This window comes from Salvelinus sp. IW2-2015, linkage group LG15 (assembly GCF_002910315.2).
Source record: "Salvelinus sp. IW2-2015 linkage group LG15, ASM291031v2, whole genome shotgun sequence".
NCBI lineage: Eukaryota > Metazoa > Chordata > Actinopteri > Salmoniformes > Salmonidae > Salvelinus > Salvelinus sp. IW2-2015.
This window is the reverse complement of record NC_036855.1, coordinates 29610769-29638584: the sequence shown is the minus strand read 5'-3', so window position 1 is coordinate 29638584 and position 27816 is coordinate 29610769. Positions and strand designations below refer to the sequence as shown.

At 45.0% G+C, this 27816-nt stretch overlaps 1 protein-coding gene across 1 annotated transcript in view; it reads right to left on the bottom strand.

The window, feature by feature from the left end:
- Positions 1-18954: 18954 nt before the first annotated feature.
- The window catches only part of LOC111973641 (autism susceptibility gene 2 protein-like), a 429231-nt gene continuing 420369 nt past the window's right edge, over positions 18955-27816 (bottom strand). The window contains 5 exon segments of the mRNA XM_070447353.1: positions 18955-21516; positions 21698-21968; positions 22721-22804; positions 26393-26476; positions 27756-27816. Of these exon segments, the coding sequence (XP_070303454.1) occupies positions 20160-21516; positions 21698-21968; positions 22721-22804; positions 26393-26476; positions 27756-27816 (1857 nt within the window). The 3' untranslated portion in view covers positions 18955-20159.

Here is a 27816-nt window from a genome sequence, read left to right as displayed (position 1 = left end):
GATACATACAGAAGGCCTGGTCTGCCAGCAGCACAGGCTCACCAGGCTGGGAGACACCAGAGCCTGGTTCTGGGGACGGCACAGACTCACCGGCTGGGGAGACATACAGGAGGCTTGTTCTGGGCAGGCACAGACTCACCAGGCTGGAGAGACATACAGGAGGCTTTGTCCTTGGCAGAGGCACCGGATACACTGGGCCGTGAGGCGCACTGGAGGTCTCGAGCTTAGAGCTGGCACAACCCGTTCTGGCTGGAAGCTCACCCTAGCCCAGCAGATGGGAGCTGGGATGTAGCGCACCGGGCTGTGAACGCGCACTGGAGACACCGTGCGCTCCACCGCATAACACGGTGCTGACCAGTACGACGCGCCACGGTAAGCTGAGGAGTTGCTCAGGTCTCCAACCTACTCAGCCAATCTCCTCGTGTGCCCCCCCAAAAACATTCTGGGGGCTGCCTCCGGCTTCCTTGCTAGCCGTGTTCCCTCGTAATTTCTGGGCCCTTTACTGCTGCCTCCGCCTTCCTCAATGCTTCCACTTGCTCCCACGGCAGGCGATCCCTTCCGGCCAGGATCTCCTCCCATGTCCAGGATCCTTTGCCGTCCAGGATGTCCTCCCATGTCCAGTCCTCCTGAAAACGCTGCTCCCCCTTACCACGCTGCTTGGTCCTTTGGTGGTGGGAAGTTCTGTCACGGCCGTCGAATGAAGAGGACCAAAGCGCAGCATGGTTAGCGTACATATTCCTTATATTTAGGATGACGCGGACAAAAACAATAAACAATACAAAAACAACCGTGAAGCTTAAGGCAATGAGCCACAAACAAAGTTAACCTCCCACACTGAAAGGAGGGAAAAGGGCTACCTAAGTATGGTTACCAATCAGAGACAATGATAGACAGCTTTCCCTGATTGAGAACCATACCTGGCCAAAACATAGAAATACAAAAACATAGAAAACAAAAACATAGAATGCCCACCCCAAATCACACCCTGACCAAACCAAATAGAGACATAAAAAGGCTCTCTAAGGTCAGGGCGTGACACCTACTCTCTCCATTAGGAGTGCTGAAGCAACTASCCTGTCGCGGGCTACAAGTTTCAACAGAACAAATGTGGCAGAGTTGTTCAGCAAACTAGGACAGGTGATGATAAATAAATACAGCTTTGATGGCAATGACATATGGAATGTTGACGAGAATAACCACAGTACAAACCCCTGATAGAGGGGTCGCGAAACGTGGCACCAAACAGGTTGGAGCATTCACCTCAGCAGAAAGGGGTACACTAGTGTCAATGGCATGTGCTAAAAATGCAATAGGAAACTCAWTCCCCCCCAACTTTTGTTTTCCACCGCAAAAGATACCACGACCACTTTGTACGGGATGGACCAATTTTGGAAGTGGAAATGGATCCTGGCTGGATGCAGGAGGATGACTTCCTCATTTTCCTTGAACACTTCGCCAAACATGCCAAGGTCAGCCTGGAAAGGAAGGTGGTCCTTCTCCTTGTCAACCACACCTGTCTATCAAGGCAATTGATTTCTGTAGGCGGTCTGGCATAGTCTTGCTTTCTTTCCCCCTACACTGTTCACACAAGCTCCAGCCCCTGGACAGGAGTGTGTACGGGCCATTAAAGGAAATGGTGAACTCTGGATGAGGATGAACCCCAGAAAGACCATGACCATATATGACATTCCAGGCCTTGTCAAAACAACACTTTCAGGTGCCACAACACCCACCAATGTACAGGCTGGGTTCAGGTGCACCGGCATTTGGCCATACAACCCTAATATACTTCAGGAATATGACTTTGCACCCTCCCTTGTCACTGATTGTCCTGCTCCAGCTGACACACTGGCCTTGCCAGCTGCCTCCCAGGTCACCTCTTCAGCCACCACTCATGCCACTGTGACCACTGAAGAGCATAAAAAGTCAAGCACTCAGAAGGAAAAAATACAAATTGCCCTGTCAATAAAAAACAGCTGGAAAGATGCAAGCCAAGACAAACCATACTGAACAACAACAAAAAACTGTCCAGCCTAAGAAAAAAGTCAAAACAAAGCACATTGAACCAGAAGGTTCATATTCCTCCAACGAGGAAAACTTCTGCATAGTGTGCATGGAGCACTTTAACAATTCCAAGTCCAAGGAGGTCTGGGTGCAATGCTGAGAATGCAAATGATGGACCCACCAAGCCTGTACCTCAGGACAGCCATACTACTGTCACAACTGTGATTCTGATTTAAGTGAACATGTCCAACACTCAGTCACACCCACACTCACGCACGCACACCACCACCACCGTTCAGGTGTTTAATTTAGCCTAGATGTTGTTTGGTTGAGAAAGACCATTTAGTGGAGGGTAAAATAGTAAACATTTGATTATTTATATTTATTATTATTTCTGCCATTTGATACTATCACAAACTGAACCACTCCTAAACCTAACCCTAACTTCATGTCCACATCCCGATTAAACCCTAACCCTAGCCTCTATCACAAAAACAGATAAATAACCCTAACCCTCTATCACAACCACAGATAAAACAATGAGCAAACAAATATTTTCCATAACCCTAACCCTATAACCTTAGCTCCATGTCCACATCCCATTTCATCCCCAACCCAACCCAAGCCTCAACCGTAATCCTAAACATAGCTTCATGTCCACATCCCGGTTCAACCCTAACCCTCAACCCTAACCTTAGCTTCATGTCGACATCAGTTCAGTCCCACCCAACCCAACAACTCAACCTTAACCCTTACCGTGGCTCATGTCCACATCCAGTTCAAACCCTAACCATACCTAGGGCTTCTGCCACATCCCATTTTAACCCGAGCCTCAACCACACCCTAACCCTTACCCTAGCTTCATGCCACATCCCAGGTTTACCTCAACCACAACCCTAACCCTCAACACTAACCCTTAGCTTCATGTCCACATCCCGGTTCAAACCCTAACCCTCAACACCTACCTAGCTATCATGTCTACATCCCAGTTCATCCCCAACCCAACCAAGCCTCAACCTTAACCCTAACCTAGCTTCATGTCCACATCCCGGTTCAACCTAACTCAACCCTAACCCTTGCCCTAGCTTCATGTCCACATCCCAGTTCAACCCAGCCTCAACCACAACCATACCCTTACCCTAGCTTCATGTCCACATACCAGTTCAACCCGAGCCTCAACCACACCCTAACCCTTACCCAGCTTCATGTCCACATCCCAGTTTAACCTCAACCACAACCCTAACCCTCAACACTAACCCTTAGCTTCATGTCCACATTCCCGGCTTCAACCCTAACCCTCAACCCTAACCTTAGCTTCATGTCCACATCCCGGTTCAACCCTAGCCTCAACCACAACCCTAACCGTTACCTTATCTCTAACCCTAGCTACAGCTTTCATCCTACTTTCTTGTACAGTACTGGAGCTCTTTCTTGTGCAACACTGGAGTTCGGCTCCACCTGGCTCTCACTTTGACCCAGAAGGAAAGTACAATCAAAGTAACAATTACAAATATATATACAGTACCAGTCAAAGTTTGGACACACCTACTAATTCAAAGYTTTTTCTTTATTTMGACTATTTTCTACATTGTAGAATAATAGTGAAGACATCAAAACTATGAAATAACACATTTTTGAATCATGTAGTAACCAAGAAAGTGTTAAACAAATCAAAATATATTTTAGATTTGAGTTTCTTCAAAGTAGCCACCCTTTGACYTGATGACAGCTTTACCAAGCCTYAATATCATACAGTAGATTGCCCACTTATTATTTCCCAAATCATTCCATACACCAACTGCACCAACTCTATTCCAACCGCAACAGAGACAGATCTTCTCCTCACTGGYGTCAGGTGGTCAAGTCAGTCACTAGGGGAACCTGTCGGTCGGCCTACAGACAGCAGTGACGTGCGTTAGCGGGCCAGGCTGAAAAAGCAGCAGCCAGCTCACCTCACTGTGATGGCCCTAAGATTGGATGGAGGGTCCCTGAGGGTCCCGGGCCAGGTCAACTGACGTCTGTTCTCTGTCTGGCCCTGATAACAGAGTGACAACCTCTTTAATCTTATTGCCTGTCTGTTTGTGCTGCTCTCCTATCCTGGCTCTCTTGTTTATCTGCTGCTAAGGCTGGGTGTCATCACTTTGGATGAGGCTGAGTGATAAACACCAGGTTAGAGAAAGAGGTGGGAGGGTGTGTGTGTGTTGGTGGTTTGGTGGAATAGCAGACCTTGTCAAATCAAATGCATCCCTCTAAAATGTGATTTATGGACTAGGAACTGAAATTCACCTTACAGTACCTTGGGGTTAAATAGTTGTTCTAAAGATGGGCAGAGGATATCTGTTGGCTCTGACATATTCATCTGCAGGCAGAATGGTATTCTCGGATGATAGGTGACTAAAATTGCATCTATTTATTTKATATTTGGGCCTGATAGTGTTCCCTTTCAATCCTGATGTCTCTTTGATTCCCTCACAATCAACACCAGGAATTATTGCATGAGAAAGATATGTGGGAATCCTTGGGAACCTTTCTTCACAGTAATATGTTCCAACCATAGACTATATAGGTACGTTAGTTACTGTGTAAATACACACATGACATTTAGTCCTGTCATCACATAKAGTTAACATATGGTTATTATCTACCATTGTAAAGGAACTGCATGTATAATTAAAATGGTGGTGTTTGGAGCTGTATTGAATTGACTCTATAATCATTGCTAAAACTGACCTCAGTTTAAGCCTCTCTCTAGTCTACAACACCACAGCATCCCTCTCATGCTCTGATTATATGTGTGTGTGACTCACTGACTCTCACTGAAACCGTGCTGTCACAGAGCTCTCGAATCCCTTGGTCCAGGGGGGACTACTAAATATATACTTTGATATAGCATGTTTATCAACTTCAATTACAATTGCACTAATCTTTCCTGTTTAAGAAACACCAAAGCCTCTGTGTAATAGAAATAGCAAATGAGTCCTTAATGCAGGGCTAATCTCTGCAATTCCCCCTATTCTCTTCCCTGGCAGGCAGTGCATTATTAATGGGCAGAGTGGCTGATGAGTGCAGGGGCCTCTCCTCACTAATGCTTTCATTTCTCATTATTAGCTGTCTGTCTGGAGAGGATGGCAAGGTGCGCGGAGGTCACTCACTCAACACACAAACACATTCACATGAGAAACACATGCGAGACACACACTCAAACACAAATGCAGAATATTACATGTGCGTGGGCACTCGTGCAGGCATGCACACGCACACACACGGRTGCGCACACACGCACGCAAGCCATCATTTTTCAAAATGGTCCTTTCAATTAAGAAATCACTTAACACGATTGTGAATCTTTGGCAAGTTTTCAGATAGCAGMGGCGTGATTATAAAAAAGCTTTAAAACACCCACAATTATAATCAATATCTCCTAATTGGATCAAACATTACTCATGGCAGCTGTAGAAAACATTTTAAAAAACGAATTAAATGAATYAATGGGAAATAGACGCTCAATGTTGCCAAARGGGACCGAGAGGAGCCGACTGGAGCCCAGGAAAAACTGTTATTTTCTGCCCTCTGAAATTATCTCTCTGACTCGGGCTAATTGCTGAGGATGTCCTCTTAACTAACTGTGAAAAGCTGTTCTAATTAGTGCAGTGTTATTCAGGCATTAGCATGTTATCACAAGGTTAACTTATCAGTAGGAGACAGACAGAGGCAGCCGGAGGTGGCAGCCATCACACACTGTGCACTGGGCCAACACTGCCACAAGGGGTAGTGTTTGTTCTATGCATGAATCATTGTACCTGATCCTACAGACAAAGCTGAACCAAGAAGGAGCAGGCTGTAGAGTTCTGTATATGCAGTGATTTCAGATGCCTGATTAAAAAGGAAACATCCAAAATCAATGCAAGCAAGCCATTTCCTATTGCTAGTAGTGCACGGAAAGGATAAAAATAACATTAATTCATATGGGCAMTAAAATGTATTGATCTGCTTCTAATTTTCTGTTGAAGTATTTTAATATCAAGGGCATTAACATAGATATTTTTTTCTGTCATAGTCTGCTTCCAGCATTACACTGTCTGTCTCAAATGATCCACACAATCAATGCCAAGCAATTGTGTGCTTGGTGGAGCAGTTGACTCCACTGTAATAAAGATTGACTAGATGGTGATTGCAGCCCGATCATTCCACAAGTGAGTGGAATGTATCTAAAACAAGACAGCATRGGTTCTTTGCAATTGCAGACAGATAGAATTTTATCAGAGTACATTTTCAGTGAAATGCATTGCAYTTTTGTTACTCATGCAGGAACCATTTGGTATGAATTGTTAAAATGTTATCCAAATGTGTTGGAATAAACAATGAGATAATTTGTAGCGTACAGAAATACCACATGTGATACCTGAATGCATTGTCATCATGTGTATAATGGATCCATATTATATTATATTAACTCAATGGAAGGAACTGCTTTACATTTGTTTTTGTTTTGTTCCGCATTCATCATGAACGAATGTCTCCCAAGACTCATCAGGATTCTACATGAGCACAACAGAAGAAGAGCCATAGTACCTCCACCTCCACTGGTTCTGCCAAAGTCACTCATTTGTCAAAGAGCCTGGAAGATCACAGGCTGACAAATCTCCTGTGCCTCTCTGACTGTCAAGCCCTCTGCCTGCACATCAAAGACAAAAGAACAGAGAGAGCAGAGAGAAGTCTCAGCCATTCCATTTAGAGATGCTGCTGCGCCATTTAAAGCCCAGAGCATGCCCTTTGATAATGCCTATTAGCCTGGGTGAGAAAGATTACAAGCAAATAAAATTACATTCATTGTGATATTGGATTTCATAATACCCCCAGAATTGTAATTACACCGCACTTATACTTTTCATTTAAAACCATTCTGCCACAACAAAGAAATATCAGGGAAGGGAAATGAGAAGGTTAGTCATTCTATTCGGTGAGCACGAATGGGGGCCTGTTTTTTTTTTAGAAGTAACAATAATGAGACAAGAATGAAGGTACTAATCAAAATCTAATCAGGTGAGAGAGCGTGGTTTATTAATGTGAAATGGGAGGTAGGCCTACTATTTTGATCAGTCTCTCCTATTGTAGCTTAGAGCATACTAGAAAAGAAACAAAAGGTATTGTATAGACGGTTTGGTTGTTTAGCAACAAAACAGATGTGTGTGCAACTATGGGGCAAACAAACTGTGTTGGCTRAGWTTGCTGACAACYTGTACACTAGATTTTGTCTRCATTGTTTATTGAAAACAGAAATACATTTCCATAATGAGCACGTGTTGTCTCTCAAATTCATTGTTACAATTGTTGGCTAGCTATCGAATTTGAGCCACATTAGCATTGACATTAATGCAGGAACGCCCTGAATTGCGGGCTGCAGTTGCACACTATTGGCTGATAGCTATCTGGCCATCCATAATCACAGCAACTCACAGACTGTCACGACTTCTGCCCGAAAGTCGACCCCTCTCCTTGTTCGGGCGGCGTTCGGCGATCGACGTCACCGGCTTTCTAGCCATRGCCGCTCCATTTTTCATAAATCCATTTGTCTTGTCTTGTTTCCATACACACCTGGTTTTCATTTCCCCAWTTATGCTACTTGTATTTAACCCTCTATTTCCCATCATGTTTTGTGTGTAATTGTTTTCATGTCATGTGGTGTTAGTTTACGCGCTCTACTTTTATGTTTCATTTTTTGAGCGCGTTTGATTTATGTAGTGCTCTCGTTTTTTGGAACTAAAATAAAAGTGCGCCTGTTCATTATAATCTGCTCTCCATACACCATCCTGACACAGACTTCTGCCCCAATTGAAGCGTGCACATCGTTATGGTGACGTTGTCAGCTAACCCATCTATTACCTATGCTGCATGGGTAGTGCAGAAATGATATTAGTATGAATGRATCAAATTCACTTCAATAGTCCTGTAATGCAAAAAGTGATTAAATAGATTTTGTTTTCCAGCAGCCATTTTCTCACCAATATCCATCTCAGGACTCCTGTATAGCCTACCACACATAAGGGTTCAATTCCCCCCTACATCTCTCACATGCAACACACACTATACATAGAAAAATATGTGGACACCCCTTCAAATTAGTGGATACAGCTATTTCAGCCACACCCCTTGCTGGCAGGTGTATAAAATCGAGCACACGGCCATGCAATCTCCATAGACAAACATTGGCAGTAGAATGGCCTTACTGAAGAGCTCAGTGACCTTCAACGTGGCACCATCATAAGATGCCATGAAGTGGTAGGCCACACAAGCTCACAGAATAGGACCGCCGTGTGCTGAAGCGCATAGCACGCAAAAATCGTCTGTCCTCGGTTGCAACACTCACTACCGAGTTCCAAACTCGAYAGCTTCATGAAATGGGTTTCATTGGTGAGTAGCTGCACAAAAAACCTAAGATCACTATGCGCAATGCKAAGCGTCGGCTGYATTGGTGTAAAGTTCACCGCCATTGGGCTCTGGAGCAGTGGAAACGTGTTCTCTGGAGTGATGAATCATGCTTCACCATCTGGCAGTCCGACGAACAAATCTGGGTTTGGCGGATGCCAGGAGAAGACTACCGGTCCCAATGCATAGTGCCAACTGTAAAGTTTGGTGGAGGAGGAATAATGGTCTGGGGCTGTTTTTCATGGTTTGGGCTAGACCSCTTAGCTCCAGTGAAGGGAAATCTTAACGTTACAGCATACAATGACATTCTAGACGATTCTGTGCTTCCAACTTTGTGTCAACAGTTTGGGGAAGCCCTTTCCAGTTTCAGCATGAGAATGCCTCCGTGAACAAAACAAGGTCGATAAAGGAATGGTTTGTCGAGATTAGTGTGAAATAATTTGACTGGCCTGGACAGAGCCCTGACTTCAACCCCATCGAACACCTTTGGGATGAATTGGAATGCCGACTGCGAGCCAGGCCTAATCGCCTAACATCAGTGCCCGACCTCCCTAATTCTCTTGTGGCTGCATGGAAGCAAGTCCCTGCAGCAGCGTTCCAACATCAAGTGGAAAGCCTTCCCAGAAGAGTGGAGGCTATAGCAGCAAAGAATCGACCAACTCCATATTAATGCCCATGATTTTGGAATGAGATGTTCYACGAGCAGGTGAACATATACTTTTGGTCATGCAGTGTTTCTGTCATGGCTGCACGGCTSTCCCCCATGCTCTAGCCCCACAATGCAGTTTTCTAGGGAGAATCTGGCCATATGCTGCCTGGTTTAAACCAACAAGCAGAGAAAGAGATAAGAGACATTCTTGGGCGGCACAGAAACGAGGCCTGGAGAGCGCCTGCTTGATAGCAGTACTTGTTGTTCCGATGTGTTAAATAGCTGGCCTTCAACACCACAGTAAATCGCTGAGTGAGGCACTGTGTAGCCAAGGGTTGTGTGAGATAGCCAGATGGCTGAAGTCAATGGAGCTTTGCCTGGGCCCCTTTGTGTCACACCGCGATAATTATGGACTTGGCCGCGCAGGCTGGAGTCGCTGGCCATGGACCACACATTAAATAGTTTAMGATGAATATATCCCTAGTTTAATAAACATCAGATAGAACATTATTTACAAATTAGTCTTTGGTTCATGCCTGGAATGAGTACTCTAAATTTCCAATCATTTTTATAGTAGTTTTGGTATCCCAAAAATAGTCGGAAGATAAAAAGCATTGTACTGTATCATCGAGAACAATGATGGTCTCTGTTAAGCCCACCAGCCAAAGTGTTGTTTTTCAGTCATTTGACACAAGCACATAGGAGGCAAGCGAAGAGGCCCATTGCATGTGGTTACGTGTGCACATAAGAACGTCTGCAGGACAAGGCAAGCATTTTTTCCCACTCCAAGCCTACAAAGGCCTGTGTTGGCTAATCTGCAAACAATCCACTCTGCAAGCCCCATTGCAAGTGGAAGAGCAGCCCTTAAGCTGTGACATTAACGAACAGAGAGAGATAAGATAGGGATTGTTATCATGTGCKTGCAACTCCCGCACAGATACCAGATAAGCACTTTTCAAAGTGTACTGCCTGCCAGACAGAGACAGCTAGCCCTCTACAGAAGCCAGACAGGCTTGTTTCTCAGGGCCAGGGGTGGAATGTCCCATCTTCCTGCTAAAGRCGGATTCATAAAGGATCTGCCCTGGATCTCTTTGTTGCTGTATGCACACAGAGAGCAGATTGTACAAAGCAAAGTCAACTATTACCAGGATAGATCTAGGATATTAGCCATTTGGAACGTTCAGATCAACTGTGTGTCAATGTGTTTGACCACAATCAATATAATGGACTGAATATTGAATAWCAAAACAACAATAATGAAAATGCATTGGACTATGATAATAGTGAAAACGATTTAATATAAGTATGGACAAATAAACATTATTATCTTACACTATGTTTTATAACATAGTCATTGCACAATAAAGCCATTCATGATATATCCATGTATATTCMAAAGCAATATTCTAATGACATTATTTATATAGACAGAGTACACAATAAACATACAGTATTAGCATTTTTTTTTAACCTATAATAACTCACACGCYGGGGACTATACTTCTAGAGACTGTTTATATAGTAGGCCTATGAGGTATGTGTTGGCTGGCTGCAAGAGGAATTCAAACACCACATTGTACACGAGGGACAAAATYTAATCAATGCTCTCTGCATGCACATTGCCACCATGTCACGATGCTGGCATCTTCCATGTAGCTMGCTGACTGTAATTAAAACAGAGGTTGTACTGGAATGGTCCGACCTCCAACCATACCAAGCTGAGACCAGAGAGGAATGATCTAACCTGAAACCATACTAAGCTAAGACCATTGTGGAATGGTATCAATTTAACATCTCCATTGGGGTGGATTGTGGAGGATGTCATTCGAATGGGCCTATGGTCTCAGCTTGGTATGGTTTCAGGTTGGATCKTTCCTCTCTGGTCTCTGGGAGATGTTCAATTGATACCATTCCCTTTTGTGTGTCTTTAACATGCCATAGCTTGTTATCGCTCTCTCAGGCAACAAAAGCACAATCTAAAGCGCAATTGATTGAGATGGAGTGAAAAGAACATGTTGATATAATAATTTCTTATTAGAATGGAAGCCCTCATACATGGGAGCCAAAACATGAGGTGTATGCCATATACACTACATGACCAAAAGTATGTGGACACCTGCTCGTCACACATCTCATTCCAAAATCATGGGCAATAATATGGAGTTGGTCCCCCCTTTGCTGCTATAACAGCCTCCACTCTTCTGGGAAGGCTTTCCACTAGTTGTTGGAATGCTGCTGCGTGGACTTGCTTCCATTCAGCCACAAGAGCATTAGTGAGGTCGGGCACTGATGTTGGGTGATTAGGCCTGGCTCGGAGTCGGCATTCCAACTCATCCCAAAGGTGTTCGATGGGGTTGAGGTCAGGGCTCTGTGCAGGCCAGTCAAGTTCTTCCACACCGATCTCGACAAACCATTTCTGTATGGACCTCGCTTTGTGCACAGAGGCATTGTCATGCTGAAACTGGAAAGGGCCTTCCCCAAACTGTTGCCACAAAGTTGGAGGGACAGAATCATCTAGAATGTCATTGTATGGTGTAACGTTAAGATTTCCCTTCACTGGAYCTAAGGGGCCTAGCCCGAACCATGAAAAACAGCCCCAGACCATTATTCCTCCTCCACCAAACTTTAAAGTTGGCACTATGCATTGGGGCAGGTTGCGTTCTCCTGGCATCCGCCAAACCCAGATTTGTCCACCGGACTGCCAGATGGTGAAGGGTGATTCATCACTCCAGAGAACGCGTTTRCACTGCTCCATAGTCCAATGGTGGAGAGCTTCACACCATTCATGCCAAAGCTTGGGCATGGTGATCATAGGCCATGGAAACCCCTTTCACGAAGCTCCAGACTAACTGTTATTGTGCTGACATTGCTTCCAGAGAAATTTTGCAACTCAATCGGTGAGRGTTGCAATGGAGGACAGAAGAAAATTAACTTGTTAGAAAGGTAGCATTCTATGACGTTGCCATGTTGAAAGTTACTGAGCTCTTCAGTAAGGCCATCCTACTGCCAATGTTTGTCTATGGAGATTGCATGGCTGTATGCTTCATTTTATACACCTGTCAGCAACGGGTATGGCTGAAATAGACAAATCCAATCATTTGAAGAAGTGTCCACATACTTTTGTACATATAGTGTATCTGTGAGGCACGTCAAACAGAATAAATGCTTATGAATATCAAACATCACCCGAGGGGGGGATACGGATAGAGGGTAAATCATAATTCTCATTCCGCAGCTTGGAAAAACATGGCAAGATCCACATTCAAATAAACTTTGCTCTTGGCCTGTGAACACAAGCCTTGTTGTCACCAGCTGGCAGCAGCTCTCTCTCGCTACCCCCTTCAAACACTGAGCCACTTTTGATGAACGTCTCAGCGGCTAATCATGTGCGTTCAGCGTGCCAAATTGGACCAGCCATGAGCCCTGTATGAGTACGATCTGTCTTGAATTCCCCCTCCTTTTTTTAAAGAACCCTCATTTCATCCATAAGTATTTCGAGAGGCTCCCTCCCCTGGTCCTCTCCTGTCCACACAAAGAACAGGGTGGCGGCGCCATGCCAGCCTGCAGGCCCTCAACCAGAGAGGACCACCTCCAACCAGCCAGATGCACCCAGCTGCATAAATGTTATTCGTTTTTACGGCTTGTGTACATAATACCGCCAGTGTGGGAGAATGAGGTTCCACTAAACCGTGGAAGAAATCCTTAAAAAATGAATGAAAGTGGAAAAATTATTTTGGCTGCCTTGTGGCTGGACCTGTCTGCAGCCCTCTCTCCCTCCTCCCCTGTCTCCATCCACACCTCAACTCTCTGAGACTCTACTGTTTTGAAATGTGCTGATTTATATTCAGCCTCTCTCTTTGGCCGTTCTGGTCTTTGCACAGCCTTACAGCACTGTGAGATAGCAGGCATATTTGCCATTGGGCCAGAGGTGCAAAGACATTAGACAGCACTTTGTCACTGGGGCCTGGAATTAACACTGTCTGGCTCAGTCTGACTCCGTCGAGTCCTCAACTGCAGTGCTGACTGTCCTGGATACTGTCAGCAGGCTATCTGTTGATGCTGAGATCTATAATAAGATTAAATGGAATGATGTATGCATGCAGGTAGCCTTTTTAGGTGGTGAAAAACATATACAGTTCACACAGACACCCTGTGACTAGTGTTAATGATACACTGTAAAGCCCAACCTTCCATCTCCCCTCTTCTTGGGTCAGATATGGGTACTTCCAAAATGGCACCCRTTTCCCTACATAGTGCACTGCTTTTGACCAGAACCCGGGCTATGTAGGGAATAAYGTGCCATTTTGGACGCAGATATAGTCTAGCTGTGAACACTATCATAACCCTAACCCTGAACTCTACCAAATCACCAAGCTCAGAGGAGTCTGGGAGCCGGCCGGCCCACAGCAATTCAAACACGATCATGGGGCCTCCAAGTCTCAATACCAATCTCCATTTCAAAACACCCTCCAAATGGGAACTAATGCATTAGCCCTCGCTAGGGGGAAGGCTGTGGAGASCACTGCATAGCTGCTCAAAACGTTTTCATACATGTTTTATCAGGGGGAAGAGAGAGGGAGAAAAGAGGCTTGGACCGATCCATTCATTCGCTGCCCATCTTATTAGTTTGGCACAGCGTTATTAGCTGCCATTGTGAGTGAAGAAAGCCCCCAGGCCTGCTCGTCTGTACGCTGGCTCAGTGGTGAACTCTGTGCCAGGAGCTTTTTGGAGGTATTTGAACACCATGAAAATTCAATCCCAACCTTCAGCATTCAGGTTTCTCCCTGATAAACGCAGGGGATTATCAGAACAAAATACAATGTCCTGCCTCGTATATACCATTCCTTCTATCCTATTAATTGGAACGGTGGAGGAAAATCTTTTTATATTTTTTATACTCTTCAGAGCCTTAGAAAGTAGCTTATATTATAGGCTGAAACATCAGAAACACGTTCTGGTATATATCTTCATAAAACTGATATTGTTCCTCAGGGAAGAAATTCTATTTTACATTCTAAACATGAAATATTGAGAAAATTATGTGCAATACTAACCAATGAAGAAACATGATTTCATCCAACACGAATGCTGAATTGCTCAACTGAACTGCTGTAAAATGTAAATATTGTAAATATTGTAAATATTCCGTGAAGCAATGTGTCAATTGATTCCCAAATAAATGAACCTTGCTAGACAATGAGTAAAATGTATGGAGCCTTTCATCTCTCATAGAACCCCTTAACGCTCAACCACAAAATGAATTGAACTAAGCTGGATAAGGGATGGAGGGAATAAGGGACGGATGGAAGCAGAGAAAATGGAAGATGTTTTTTCACAAAAGCTAGTAAATAAAAGCCCCCCCCCTCTTCCCAAAATCATTGTGCTGTAGCCTAACAGGTAGGGGGGTTAAGTACCTGCTGTTGACTGTCTGATTAGGAATAAAAGCACATGGCAGTAAAGTGAAGTACACAGCCAACAGATGCTCCCCGTCGGGCCATTGTGGAATACAGCCGGCCTAAATTGAAAGTGATAGTGATTTAAGTCTTCCCAATACACCATGCCCCATTCTGGCAAGCCCCATTTTTTCCAGGAGACCTTTTAAAGTGGCCTGCCTGCTGGTGAGTGTGTGAGACAAAGAGCTGCATTGATTTTCAATAACATCCCTTAATGACCTCACCACGGTTTGATCCGGGCTTGGCTGTGSCTGTCATGAAATTCTGTCAGCCGGTAACTGCCGGTCTCACCGTAATTGACCGTTAATTAACATAAACACGTTTAGCATCTCCGGGCTTCCACGCATAGTCTAACGAGTCACTGATGCAGACCTTTGGAACATCTACYTTTTAAAAAGTCTAATAAATCCATTTAATATAGCCTACACCTTCACAATAAATGCATTATTTATTTTAAGCAGGTCTAAAGAAACATGATATGAAGAAAATGTAGCCTATTTAAGAACAGAATAGCATATTCTGAGTCGTCCTTATGTTAGACCCTGATCTGGCTATGCCATATAGCTGTGGGCTACACTAGTTTAACTGGGCAACAACAAATTCAATCCCTTTTAGGCAACTRCCTGGACAAAACGTTTCACTGCAATAGTGAAGGTTTAAACTTGGCAGTAGAAAYACTAAATAGTGTTTGAATGGCGCCGGATGAGATGGCWGCATTTTTATGGGCTCCTAACCAATTGTGCTATTGTGTTTTTTCGCTTTATTTGTAACTTATTTTGTACATAATGTTTCTTCCACCATCTCTTATGACCGAAAAAAMAGCTTTTGGATATCAGGACAGCGATTACTCACCTCYTACTGGACGAAGATTTTTTCTATTAATGAGTCGGATTCYAAGGATTTACTTCAGACACCGGACAAGGCCCAAATCCTTATCATTCACATGAAGAAGAGATGGAGATATCAGAGACGTAGGTCAGGGCGCCTCTACCATCAGTCCTATTAACCAACATGCAATCATTGGATAATAAAATGGATGAGCTCCGATCAAGACTAACCTAGCAATGAGACATTAAAAACTGTAATATCTTATGTTTCACAGAGTCGTGGCATGAATGACGATATGGATTATAATACAGCTGGCGGGGGTTTCTGTGCATCGGCAAGATAGAACAGCTGCCTCCGGTAAGACAAGGGGTGATGGTCTGTGTCTATTTGTAAATAACAGCTGGTGCAGGAAATCTAATGTTAAGGAAGACTCAAAGTTTTGCTCACCTGAGGTAGAGTAACTCATGATAAGCTGTAGACCACACTATTTACCAAGAGAGTTTTCATCTATATTTTTCATAGCTGTTTATTTACCACAAACCGATGCTGGCACGAAGACCGCACTCAACAAGCTGTATAAGCCAATAAACAAACAAGAAAATGCTCATCCAGAGGCGGCGCTCCTAGTCTCCGGGGACTTTAATGCAGGGAAACTTAAATCCGTTTTACCTCATTTCTACCAGCATGTTACATGTGCAACCAGAGAAAAAAAAACTCTAGACCACCTTTACTCCACACACAGAATGCTCTCCCTCGCCCTCCTTTTGGCAAATCTGACCATAACTCTATCCTCCTGATTCCTGCTTACAAGAAAAAACAAAAGCAGGAAGTACCAGTGACTCGATAATARGGAAGTGGTCAGATGATGCAGATGCTAAGCTAAGGGACTGTTTTGCTAGCACAGACTGGAATATGTTTTGGGATTCTTCCGATGACATTGAGGASTACACCACATCAGTCACTGGCTTCATCAATAAGTGCATCAATGACGTTATCCCCACAGTGACCGTACGTACATACCCCAACCAGAAGCCATGGATTACACATGCAACATTCACACTGAGCTAAAGGGTAGAGCTGTCGCTTTCAAGGAGCGGGACTCTAACACGAACGCTTATAAGAAATCCCGCTATGCCCTCCGACGAACCATCAAACAGGCAAAGCATCAATACAGGACTAAGATTGAATCGTACTACACCGGCTCCGACACTCGTTGGATGTGGCAGGGCTTGCAAACTATTACGGACTACAAAGGGAAGCATAGCCGTGAGCTGCCCAGTGACACAAGCCTACCAGATGAGCTAAATGACTTCTTTGCTCGCTTCGAGGCAAGCAACACTGAAGAATGTATGAGCGCACCAGCTGTTCCGGACGACTGTGTGATCACGCTCTCRGTAGCCGATGTGAGTAAGACCTTTAAACAGGTCAATATTGACAAGGCCGCTGGGCCAGACGGATTACCAGGATGTGTACTCCGACCATGCGCTGACCAACTGGCAAGTGTCTTCACTGACATTTTCAACCTGTCCCTGACTGAGTCTGTAATACCAACATGTTTCAAGCAGACCACCATAGTTRCTGTGCCCAAGAACACCAAGGTAACCWGCCTAAATGACTACCGACTCATAGCACTCACGTCTGTAGCCATGAAGTGCTTTGAAAGGCTCGTCATGGCTCACACCAACACCATTATCCCAGAAACCCTAGACCCACTCCAAGTTGCATACRGCCCCAATAGATCCACAGATGACATAATTTCTATTGCACTCCACACTGTCCTGTCCCACTTGGACAAAAGGAACACCTACTTGAGAACGCGATTCATTGACTACAGCTCAGCATTCAACACCGTAGTGCCCTCAAAGCTCATCAATAAGCTAAGGACCCTGGGACTAAACACCTAAATCTGCAATTGGATCCTGGACTTCATGACGGGCCGTCCCCAGGTGGTAAGGGTAGGTAACGACACATCTGCCACGCTGATCCTCAACATGGGGGCCCCTCAAGGGTGCGTCTTCAGTCCCCTCCTGTACTCCCTGTTCATCCATGACTGCACGGCCAAACACGACTGCAACACCATCATTACGTTTGCAGACGACACAACAGTGGTAGGCCTGGTTACCGACAACAATGAGACTATAGGGAGGAGGTCAGAGACCTGGTAGTGTGGTGCCAGGATAACAACCTCTCCCTCAACGTGATCAAGACAAATGAGTTGATCGTGGACTACAGGAAAAGGAGGGCGGAGCACGTCCCCATTCTCATCCACGGAGCTGTAGTGAAGCGGGTTGAGAGAAGAAAGGAAAAAATAATAAATAATAATAATAATAAAACAAACAAGAAAAATTGAAAAAGAACAAATAATTAAAGACAACAATAAATTCACAGTAGCCAGGCTATATACAGGGGGTACTGCTACTATTGAGAGGACGCCATAGGCAGACCTGGCTCTCGAGAGAAGACTGGCTACGTGCCATCTGCCCACAAAATGAGGTGGAAACTGAGCTGCACTTCCTAACCTCCTYCCAAATGTATGACCATATTAGAGACACGGTATTCCCTCAGATTACACAGACCCACAAAAAAAAAAAACATTTTGATACACTCCTATTTCTATTAGGTGAAATACCAGTGTGCTTTCACAGCAGCAAGATTTGTGACCTGTTGCCACTAGAAAAGGGCAACCAGTGAAGCACAAACACCATTATAAAAACAATCTATATCTATCCCTTTCGTACTTCCAACTATTTGCACATTGCTACAACACCGTACATAGCCTTAATATAACATTTGAAATCTCTATTATTTTGAAACTTTTGTGTATGCAATGTTTACTGTTCATTTTGTATTGTTTATTTCACTTTTGATTATTATCTATTCCACTTGCTTTGAATTMAATTGAATTGAGAGAGAAAGGCCWTCGTCGATAACGGGACGGGGRGTCTGTATGTCCCTCTCCTCGGACCACTCCAGAGGACCTTCCGGCTTCATTAAAACAGATGAGTGTGGGGATAGGAGGTGAGAGAAGCAGGGGGGAGAAAGGGGAGAGTGATCAGGGGAGAGCGGCCCGCCTCTCCTCTAACATCCGATAGCCTGCTGCCTCCCTCCCTGGCATTGCTCCTCTTAATGAGTCCAGGCCGCAGGTCAATACTCCGCTCGGCCTCCAGTCAATAGTGGTTAGCTGCAACACAAACACTAAAAATCTGCTTTCTTACAAAATCAATGTCCTATTAGTCCCACCCTCTATTGCCTTTCCTCTCCCCAAACCCATCGATCCCCCAGGAGAGCTGTGAGAGCCCTGCAGCTAATCCCTGTGAGATGACTGTCAAATGTTCAGAAGAACAGAACCCCCCCTTGGCTTTAGATACTTGGCTACTGCACTGTATTTCATTTAGGATTTGTTAGAAATTTGRTAAATGAAACGAACAAGCTAAGATACTGGCAGTATTGGCAAATCTATGAAAAACTGTTTCCTTCAGTGATTTGTGTATTATTGTTAWGTCACCATTTTACATTTAGAAGGGGTTAACATCCAGTAACCCTGGTTTCAGAGAATGATCCTGAATGTGAATAAAAAGCGATATAATGCAGGTATTAGGTCCAAACTTTATTCCGTACATGAATGTTCGTTTTCATTTTTTTGCACGCCTAAAACTCTACTTGTTTTGTATACAAGTCTAAGAAAAACAACTGCACAACACCACAACGGTCGACAGAGAAAGTCCTATTGCCGCCCAATCAAACGTGTCTTCCTTTGCTGTCACTGGGGCTGTATTGTAAGCTTCTGGTACAGTTTATCTGTAACCAGGAAGTCTGTAGGTTTAATTCCATGTCCCCTGATTGGAAAGAAAAACATGTTGAGTTAATCCAAGTTCCTCTCACAGAATCAACATTATCCAACAGTCCATTCCATTCCAGGTGGCTCTCCATCGGGGTGCTCAGTGCCTCTTTGCATAGATTGCAGAAGATCATTCCAGGCCCCCTTCTGATGCCCGCCCTCCTTCCCTCCCATTGGACAGGCTCGTCTGTTACCATGGTTTACAACCGGGAAGTGGTTCTGTTTTGATTTCATTTGTTTTTCTAGAAACATTTAAAAAGCCTAATAAATTTACATTGTCATTTTTTTTTTTATACACTAATTCTTCTTTACAGAGACCGAACAAAGACCTCGTAATATATATTTGTCTGCATATCTCAAAGGCAAAACAAATAAAATGCAACAAATCTTTAATGTAACTTTGTACATGATCATTTATGAGTATTTTCAGGTACCATGAGGTTAAATTACTGGGTAAAAACTGTGGAGCGTCATCCACTGTGGAGCATCATCCACTGTGGAGCATCATCATGGACTGGGATAAATATTGAAAAAAATTGACTAATGCACAAAATACAAATTCATAAAAATGATGTCTATACATGGAACAAGGATAGGAAATGTACAAACTAATTTCAATCAGAATCTCTCTTTTCAATCAGAATCTCACTTTTCACGGAAAAATCAACAAAAGGTTTTGGATTAATATATTAATATCAAATTTTAAGTCGGAAACTAACATACACATACTTTTTGATTCGTGTTCTTCTAACCAACATTCTCATCAGCCTGTCCATATAAAATAAAAGCATGGCATGTGCTTCTTCACCCTTACAAATCTTTACTTTGTACAATCATACTGTTTTCTCTTTTACTTATGCCTTTCTCCATTGAAAAGCAGTGCATCTTGTTCTCTCTAGAAGGTTCCAAATTGGGGAGTGCGCCTTTTTAAGCATTCACGTCCTTTGTCTGTTATGTTAAGCTACCGTGCCTCCACTTCTTTGGGGTTGCGGGAGGGGGAGTAATCTCGGGGGTCCTGGGTGGTGAGGGGGGTAGTCCTTCTGGGGGAGGCTGCTCTGGTGCTGCCCGCAGACACTAGGGGAGGGGGGGCGCTAAGGGCAGCGGTGGGGGGCGTCCGGTTTAGCAGGCCGTTGTGTCCGGTGGAGGGGCTGAGTCTGGGGTAGGGCATGCCGCCCAGGTGGGGCATGAAGGGGGGCATGTGTGGCAGGTGTCCCTCCATGGGGGACTGGTGCAGCTGGTGAAGCCGCGCTCGGTCCAGCTCCTCCCTCAGGTGCTGGCGCTCTCTTTCCTCTGCCTGTTGCCTCATCCTCTCGTGCTCCCGCCGTACCTCCAGCATGTGCTCYTGGTGGGAGTAGTCGTGMGCCTCTCTCTCCCGGTAYGCCCGCTCCTGCTCGTARATGCTGGGGAAGCGCTGGGCCTGCTCKGCCCTCAGKTGYAAGTCCATCCTGCGCTGCAGGTCCAMGTTGCGGTAGGCCTCCCTCAGTGGGTCCCAAGGGAAGGCTTGGTGGGGCATCCGGTCCCTCCCTGCAGCAGCAGCCAGGGGGCTSACCCCCATAAAMGGAGCCATGRGYGCCCGGTCCAGCACGTTGAGACTGCCCATCTGGTGCATGGCGCTCATGGAGAGGGGCAGGGAGTGGGCCATGTGCACCCCGTGCAGGGAGCCGTGGGTGGGCAAGTCACTGCAGCGTGGGGAGGGGGGAGGAGGCTGCTGGGACAGAGGAGGGTGGTGGTGGTGGTGGTGGTGGTGACCYGGCTGGGGAGGTGGAGGAGGTAGAGGRTGAGGAGGAGGAGCAGGCTGAGGGSCAGGCTCGGAGCTCACCACCARCACKTCCTGGTCCTCRTTGCGCTCCTCCTTGATCTTCATGTCGTTCTTCACCTTGTGCAGCAGCAGGTCCCCCCCAGAYGAKGGYSGAKCCTCCTTCCTGTCCCTGTCCCCYTCCTTGAGTAGKGTGGGTGGGGGYCCACCAGCCATRTTCATMCCTGTCTCAGATAGGACAGCCTTGGGGTAGGGAGAGGGCGTGCGGTGMGCTGGTTTGATGGAGTCCTCTGACGAGCGTCTGTCTCTGTCGGTCACCTCCTTCCCTCCTCCAGGGGAGCGGCTCTCCTTCACCTTGACCTCCCCCACTATGGCCACCTCTCGGTGGCGCTCCGGGAGCTCCTTCTCTGCCTCCCGTACCCGGTCCACGCTGCCGCTGTGGTGGCGACCCGAGTCGCTGGAGTTCTGGCTGTTAGAGCGGATCAGGCTACTGATCTGGTAGCTGGTTGGGGCCGATGCAGGGGACGAACGGTTGGAGTGGCGGTTACGGTCAATCGAATCTCTGAGGGGCACAAACAAAATAACACTGTGTATTTATCAGAAGGTTAGAATGGAGTTTTTATTTTATTTTTTACTTTAGTTGGAAATATGTGTGCATGAAAATTAGCATTCAAATAACAAACACTTGAGTTACTTACAACTAATACAAATAATTCAGAGTTGTATTCATACAAACTACATACCTGTCTTTATCCTTATCCTCTTTGCTGATGGATGAATCCCTTTTTTCCTGTTCTCTCTCCCTCTCCCGTTCCCGTTCCCTCTCTCGTTCTCGTTCACGCTCGTGGCTGTTTGCTGAGTTGCTGCGCTCCGTGTCTGCAGACTTGGGCCACTGCGGAGGGGTGGGGAAGGAGGGTGGGGTCCGGTGGAGCCTGTTCCAGGTGTCATGGTGAGGGCTGCTGAAGCCTGGCAGGCCCCCTGGGCCCTCTTTATGGCCAAAGACACTGTTGGAGCCTGAAGGAGAGGCGACAGGGAGAAAAGAGTGTAAGCGAACCAAACTAAACTCCCTCCTGGACACACAACATAAGATGGAGAGACTGAAGACAAGAGGAAAGAAAAAGAAAATCAACACAATAGCAGCTTTGTCTTTGTCTTGAGAGTTCTGAGCGGTCTCTTGCTGCAAGCAGCTCTGCTTTACAAAGACTGGCCAGGTTAATGGCTTCCCCCTCTGCACTTCTAGCTGCTTGAAACAGACCCTACTCTGCTCTGCTCCCCCATTCACTCCTCTCTCAGGGCCTTTTCACTGGAAAGGGGGCGGATGGGGGGGACTCAATTACCCTCTGGGGTGAGGGTAGTGAAAAGCCAGGGAGACCTTAGCATTCCACAGGGTGTCTATTTCACTGAAATCCATTTTGCTACAGGGCAACTGATTTGGCAGAGGAGAATAAGAGAGAGAGAGGGAGGGAGAGGGCGAGAGAGGGAGAAAACCCTCCACAGTGGTGATGAGGGGGCTTTTAGAATAATTAATACATGAATAGCAACCAAACAGCAAGCCTGTGAGTGCTGTGTGCGTTGGCAGTGTTGCTGTCAGATTAAAGCCAAGCTACTGGGGAGGGGGGTGGACGGAGAGACAGAGAGAGAGAGCTGTGCTGCCTGCCTTTTTGTTCCTCCGTGTTAGTTTTATTTTGGCATTTGATGCAGAACTAAGTGCCTTGATTTCGTTCCTCCCTGGCCCACTCGGGGAGGGGCGGGGGGCTGGCGCTTACCAAGCGAGGGGTTGCCTAATCCTCCGAAGGCACTGGTTGAAAGGTTGCCGAGGCCGCCAAAGGTACTGGAGCGACTGAAAGGATCTGCAAAATGCCAAACAGGGATTAGCTGAGCTGGCTGGAGGAGCCCGACCACTCGTTCCACTCGGCTTTTCTCTTACAAGCGGAGCTCTGTGTTTTCTAGCGCTGCCATACTACTTCCTCTAATCCTACTGTATGTAGCTAGCTAGCGAGGCTGGCTGCCTGCTCTGGCCACTCACGCCTCTTGGACACTGGATTTACTCCCACACTGTCCGTAATGGAGCGGAAAGCCTTTGATCTCTGATCCTGATGCTAGGGAGTATGATGGGGTATAGGTTGGAGCTGGACTACAAATGGAAAGGGGATTTGATATGTGCAATGTGCCATACTAGTCTGGAGTCTGMACAGTCAGGCACATAGCTGCTTGAAAGGAGAATGTTTGTCTACTAGTTTTTACAGAGGCTTCAGTGTTTCATGCTTCCATTTTAACCTGCACACTCTGAGAAAAAAATGATCTACCTAAAACCATGGGGATCTTCGGCTGTACCTGTAGGAGAACCCTTTTTGAATCCAGGTTCAAGGGTTGTTAAAGGGTTCTTCGTTGGGTGAAAAAGGTTCCGCTTGGATTTAAAAAATGGTTRTAACCCGAATAAACCTTTATCATTCTACGTAGAGCTTTTAACGTAGAGCTTTTAACTAAGTGCCTTAGTTAAACCTGGTCACAGTTTACATGGAACTAAAAATGGAAAGGTATGCATACCTACCGGAGGAATCAGGAGACAACATTATCAATATTTCAAGATTGAGGAAGACTGTCAAGAAGACACAATGGAAAACTACTGAGGATATATCAATGCTGAATGATCCTTTAATCTAGTTTTGAAAGTCTTCCACTCTGTGGTGAATGCAATGCCACGGTTTGTCAATTTATCAGCAAACAACAGCTAGAAAATCATTCCTGCCGAGTCACACTTGAGTTCGTTCTTTGGGCAGGAATTTCACCCAAAATCTTTGAGGGGTGTAATAACATTTCCCCCCCTGTGCACCAGGTGTTTATAAACTCAAATTGGATTGACTCAAGAGCTTATCCCATGAAATCACCTTGCTGCACTGAAGCCAAACAACATCTTTGATAGGAAATACAGAAGAATACAAAAACCTCTATTTGTCTGTGTAATAGACGAGCAACACTTGAAGATGCTATAGAAAGAAGCCTCAAGGTAAAATGTTATATTTGCTGAGGCCATCTGCCTCTGTCCAAGACAGTATGAAATAAGACAGGAGTGTTGTGCAGTGAAAAACCTTCACTTGAACAAAGGGGCTGGAAAATAAAGTTCGGGGATTAGAAATACTACCTCAACAAGCCCAGAGTGGCCTTCCATCCACATTAGTACAGGAAGGAGGGTTATTCAAGGGTGTATTTTATGAATCACAGGGGGAGGGCTCTCTATACACAGCCCGAAAGTAAAATTCAGTGCAAGAAATGGAGCAATAGGATGACCTCACTAGCTAACTAAGGACCTCTAAATGCCGATTATAACCTTCAAGTGAACTTCGTTTCCAATCAACAAAGGGCTATGTTATCAAATGCCGTAGTAGGGTTGCAAAACTACTGGTTATTTACCAAAGTTACCGGGACTTTCAGTAATTTTGGTAATTAACAGGGAATCTATGGCAATCTATGGTAACTTTGGCAATTTATACTTCAATAACTGAAAAAAWATATATTAATATATAGTATTTGTTTTTTATCCGTGTCCATATTGTCTTAGAGTTTCTAGTGGATAGGCCATATGGCTCAAGAGAAAATAGCCTAATTAATGAAAAAAGCATCTAATCAACAATGGCACACTTCCAACCACTGACTTGTTTCACAACTGCCACCAGTTTGTTGCCAAAACATTTACAGGGCTCTAGACTTACTTTCTTTTACTGGTGGCACTGGTGCTACCAACTTTTTCAGTTGATGGCACCAGCACATGATTTGGTTGCATACATTTTTTACCACTGAGCGGCGATAATGATCTGACCTGAGTCCAATAATGTACCTGCATTTCATACAGAACCAGGCTAATAATAACTAGCCATCTTTTAAATTATGCCCTTGCAGTGCCAACTGAAAGCTACTGGCCCGAATGAAAACAATAGTGGCACTGGAAAGCGGATGACGCGTGCATCATTTAAATGCTAACTTTAATTTGCGGGCTGAGCAAGTAGCCTAAAGCCTATAATGACCTACATTATAAATTGACAATATCATATTTACATTGCTTGTTTGGAGGGAAAAAAATAAAACCTTTGCACAATCTCAAAAAGGCTGTTATTATTTGTGATTTTGAACAGTCACTCTACAGTTGTAGGGCCCTATAAGGAGATCACTTTTGAGGTCTAAGAACAAATCCACCCCCKAAAAAATGTGGCTGGTGTAGTTGCCCTTTAAATCAATTGTAGGGTGGCAGGTAGCCTAGCAGTTAAGAGCATTGGGCCAATAACCGAAAGGTCGCTGGTTCGAGTCCCAGAACRTACTAGGTGGAAAATCTGTCAGTGTGCCCTTGAGCAAGGCACTTAACCCTAATTGCTCTTGTAACTCGCTCTGGATAAGGGTGTCTTCTAAATGACTGAAATGTAATTGCGTGCCTAGCAAGAGACAGTGTCTTTGTAATGTACAGTGTGGGCTACATGTGATGGCAGAGTTCACTAAACAAATGCCCCGTGATTGATACAAATCATCTTGATATCATTCACTTTGCAGTCAACATTTAATTGGGAAAGCCTTTAGAAAAGTTCATTCAAACAGGGCATGATGACTGAATTGCGCATCACAAAGATTCATACCCCATTGCTGTTTGAATCAAATCAAATCAAATCAAATGTATTTATATAGCCCTTCTTAAATCAGCTGATATCTCAAAGTGCTGTACAGAAACCCAGCCTAAAACCCCAAACAGCAAGCAATGCAGGTGAAGAAGCACGGTGGCTAGGAAAAACTCCCTAGAAAGGCCAAAACCTAGGAAGAAACCTAGAGAGGAACCAGGCTATGAGGGTGGCCAGTCCTCTTCTGGAATAAATCTTTTTTATTTTTTTAAAAAATAAAGGCGAATTGTGAACCAAAATCTAACGCGACTTGCACCTTAGAGACCAATAAAAAATTGGTGTTGCACTGGGTCACAAATGCAAGTGTTTTGGTCCCAGTTTTGAGCTCTGATTTACAGCAAAAACATATTGACATAGTKAAATAAATAAAAGTGTGTAAAAAATGATATTTCATGCTGAAAGTCTCATATTAAACAACAGTAAGTTGATGATTTATAGTTAGGATAATGTTTCACAGCGTTGTCATTCTATTAATACATTTTCTTTCATCTTATTTGATTATTTTACATATTTCTAAATGTAATAAGGCCACACAAAGGGCCAGAGATAATTCCAGTACCCAAAAAGGCAACCAGATATCATATGATAAAATTCCCCCCGAAACTTAAAAGTTACCAAAACATTAGTTGTTTACTGGTAAACTTAGAAAGTTACCAGTAATATACCCTCCCTTCGCAACCCTATGCCCTAGTGACTGTAGAAGTATTCTCAATACGAGTGCAAAACTGTGAGAGAGGAAAAAGGAAAAAAGTGAATGTAAAATGTGGTGCTACTTACACTTACCTGCCAAGTGGCTGGGAGGCAGGAAGCCACTGTGGTGGGGGGAGGGGCCGTACGGGGAGGCGGCCGGATGGCCAGAACCTATGGGAGGAGAGAGAGGGTGAGAAACCATGTTACCTCAGTGTGTCCACTCATTTAGTAGCGCTACAGCAGCCATCTGTCACAACCTCGAACTAGGCATCTATTCAGAGGTAGGTCTGACTGAGAGGAGAGCGCCCCCAAATAAACCACCCTGAGTCAGCTCTATGGTGACCTTTAACCCTGTGACCTCTGACATGCTCCAGACTGAAAAAGAATGGCTAATACTGATCTTTTAAATGTGGAAAGTAATCAATATTTTACAGTAGCAATGCTAATTGGATAAACATTCAAACCACCAAAAATACAGAGGATATCTGATGTTTCATAGTGGCTGGTTGAGAAAGACTTGATAGAAATTACCATAACATTTAATAGTTTCACGTGAGCGTGTGTGTGTGGATGGGGGCGCTTTGTTATAAACAGACGTTGACCTCTCTTACAAAACGCTCTTCACCCATATATCATGAATGGTTAATGAACGAGCCAATTACAAGCCCATACACGGTGATACAATACTGCATAATTACAAGCTAAAGGGCATCCGCCTCCATGTTGCCCTTCAAGGCAGGTTCTACCAGTCAATTATCACACAGATTGTGTTCCAAATGGCACCCAGCCCTGGTCAAAAGCAGTGCACTATGTAGGGAATAGGGTGCTATTTGAGAGACACACATAGAGAAGCATCCATATTCATGTCCACATCTGACGCAGTCTGGAACAGCATTTACAACAACAGCACTTCAACTAGGGTCAGCTGTTGCCTGACGACTCAACGTGAGTTCTTCCGCTGCTCTATGTTCGCTACATGCTTCAGTCTGAGACCTTGAAGTCGTTTGTGGTGACGTCCAAATGAGGGGTGTTGTACAAAACAAAGTCATCAGATGTCGGATCGTCTCTAACCAATCGGAGTAACCAAGCCAATGACGACGTTTCAAAATGCCGCTTGACCCATGTGTTCTGGCTCTGGCCCGACCCATCGGAACGGTTCGAACGTGTTTGCGTTCTACAAATCATTGGGGAGGTACTCAGATCCAGAGTCAATGCGGAGAAAAAAACGAACGTTCGCGGGCGTGGCGTAGCGTTTGGCCAGAGCAAGGGGTCAGCTGTAGGTAAAGGAGAATAGAATACAACCATAGCCGTGGGAAGTAGGGGTGCTGAGGGTGCTGCAGCACYTCTGTAGCGCGATCCCCACAAAATGGTCTGCACCCTCCCTCCTCCGTCCACAAAAGATTCCTTCTGTGCCCTGTGCTGGGTGGCTGACGATGAACCCTGTACTGACCTGTGGAGGAGAACATGGGTCGTGCCAAGTCGTGGGTGTAGGGAAACCCAGGAAACACCCC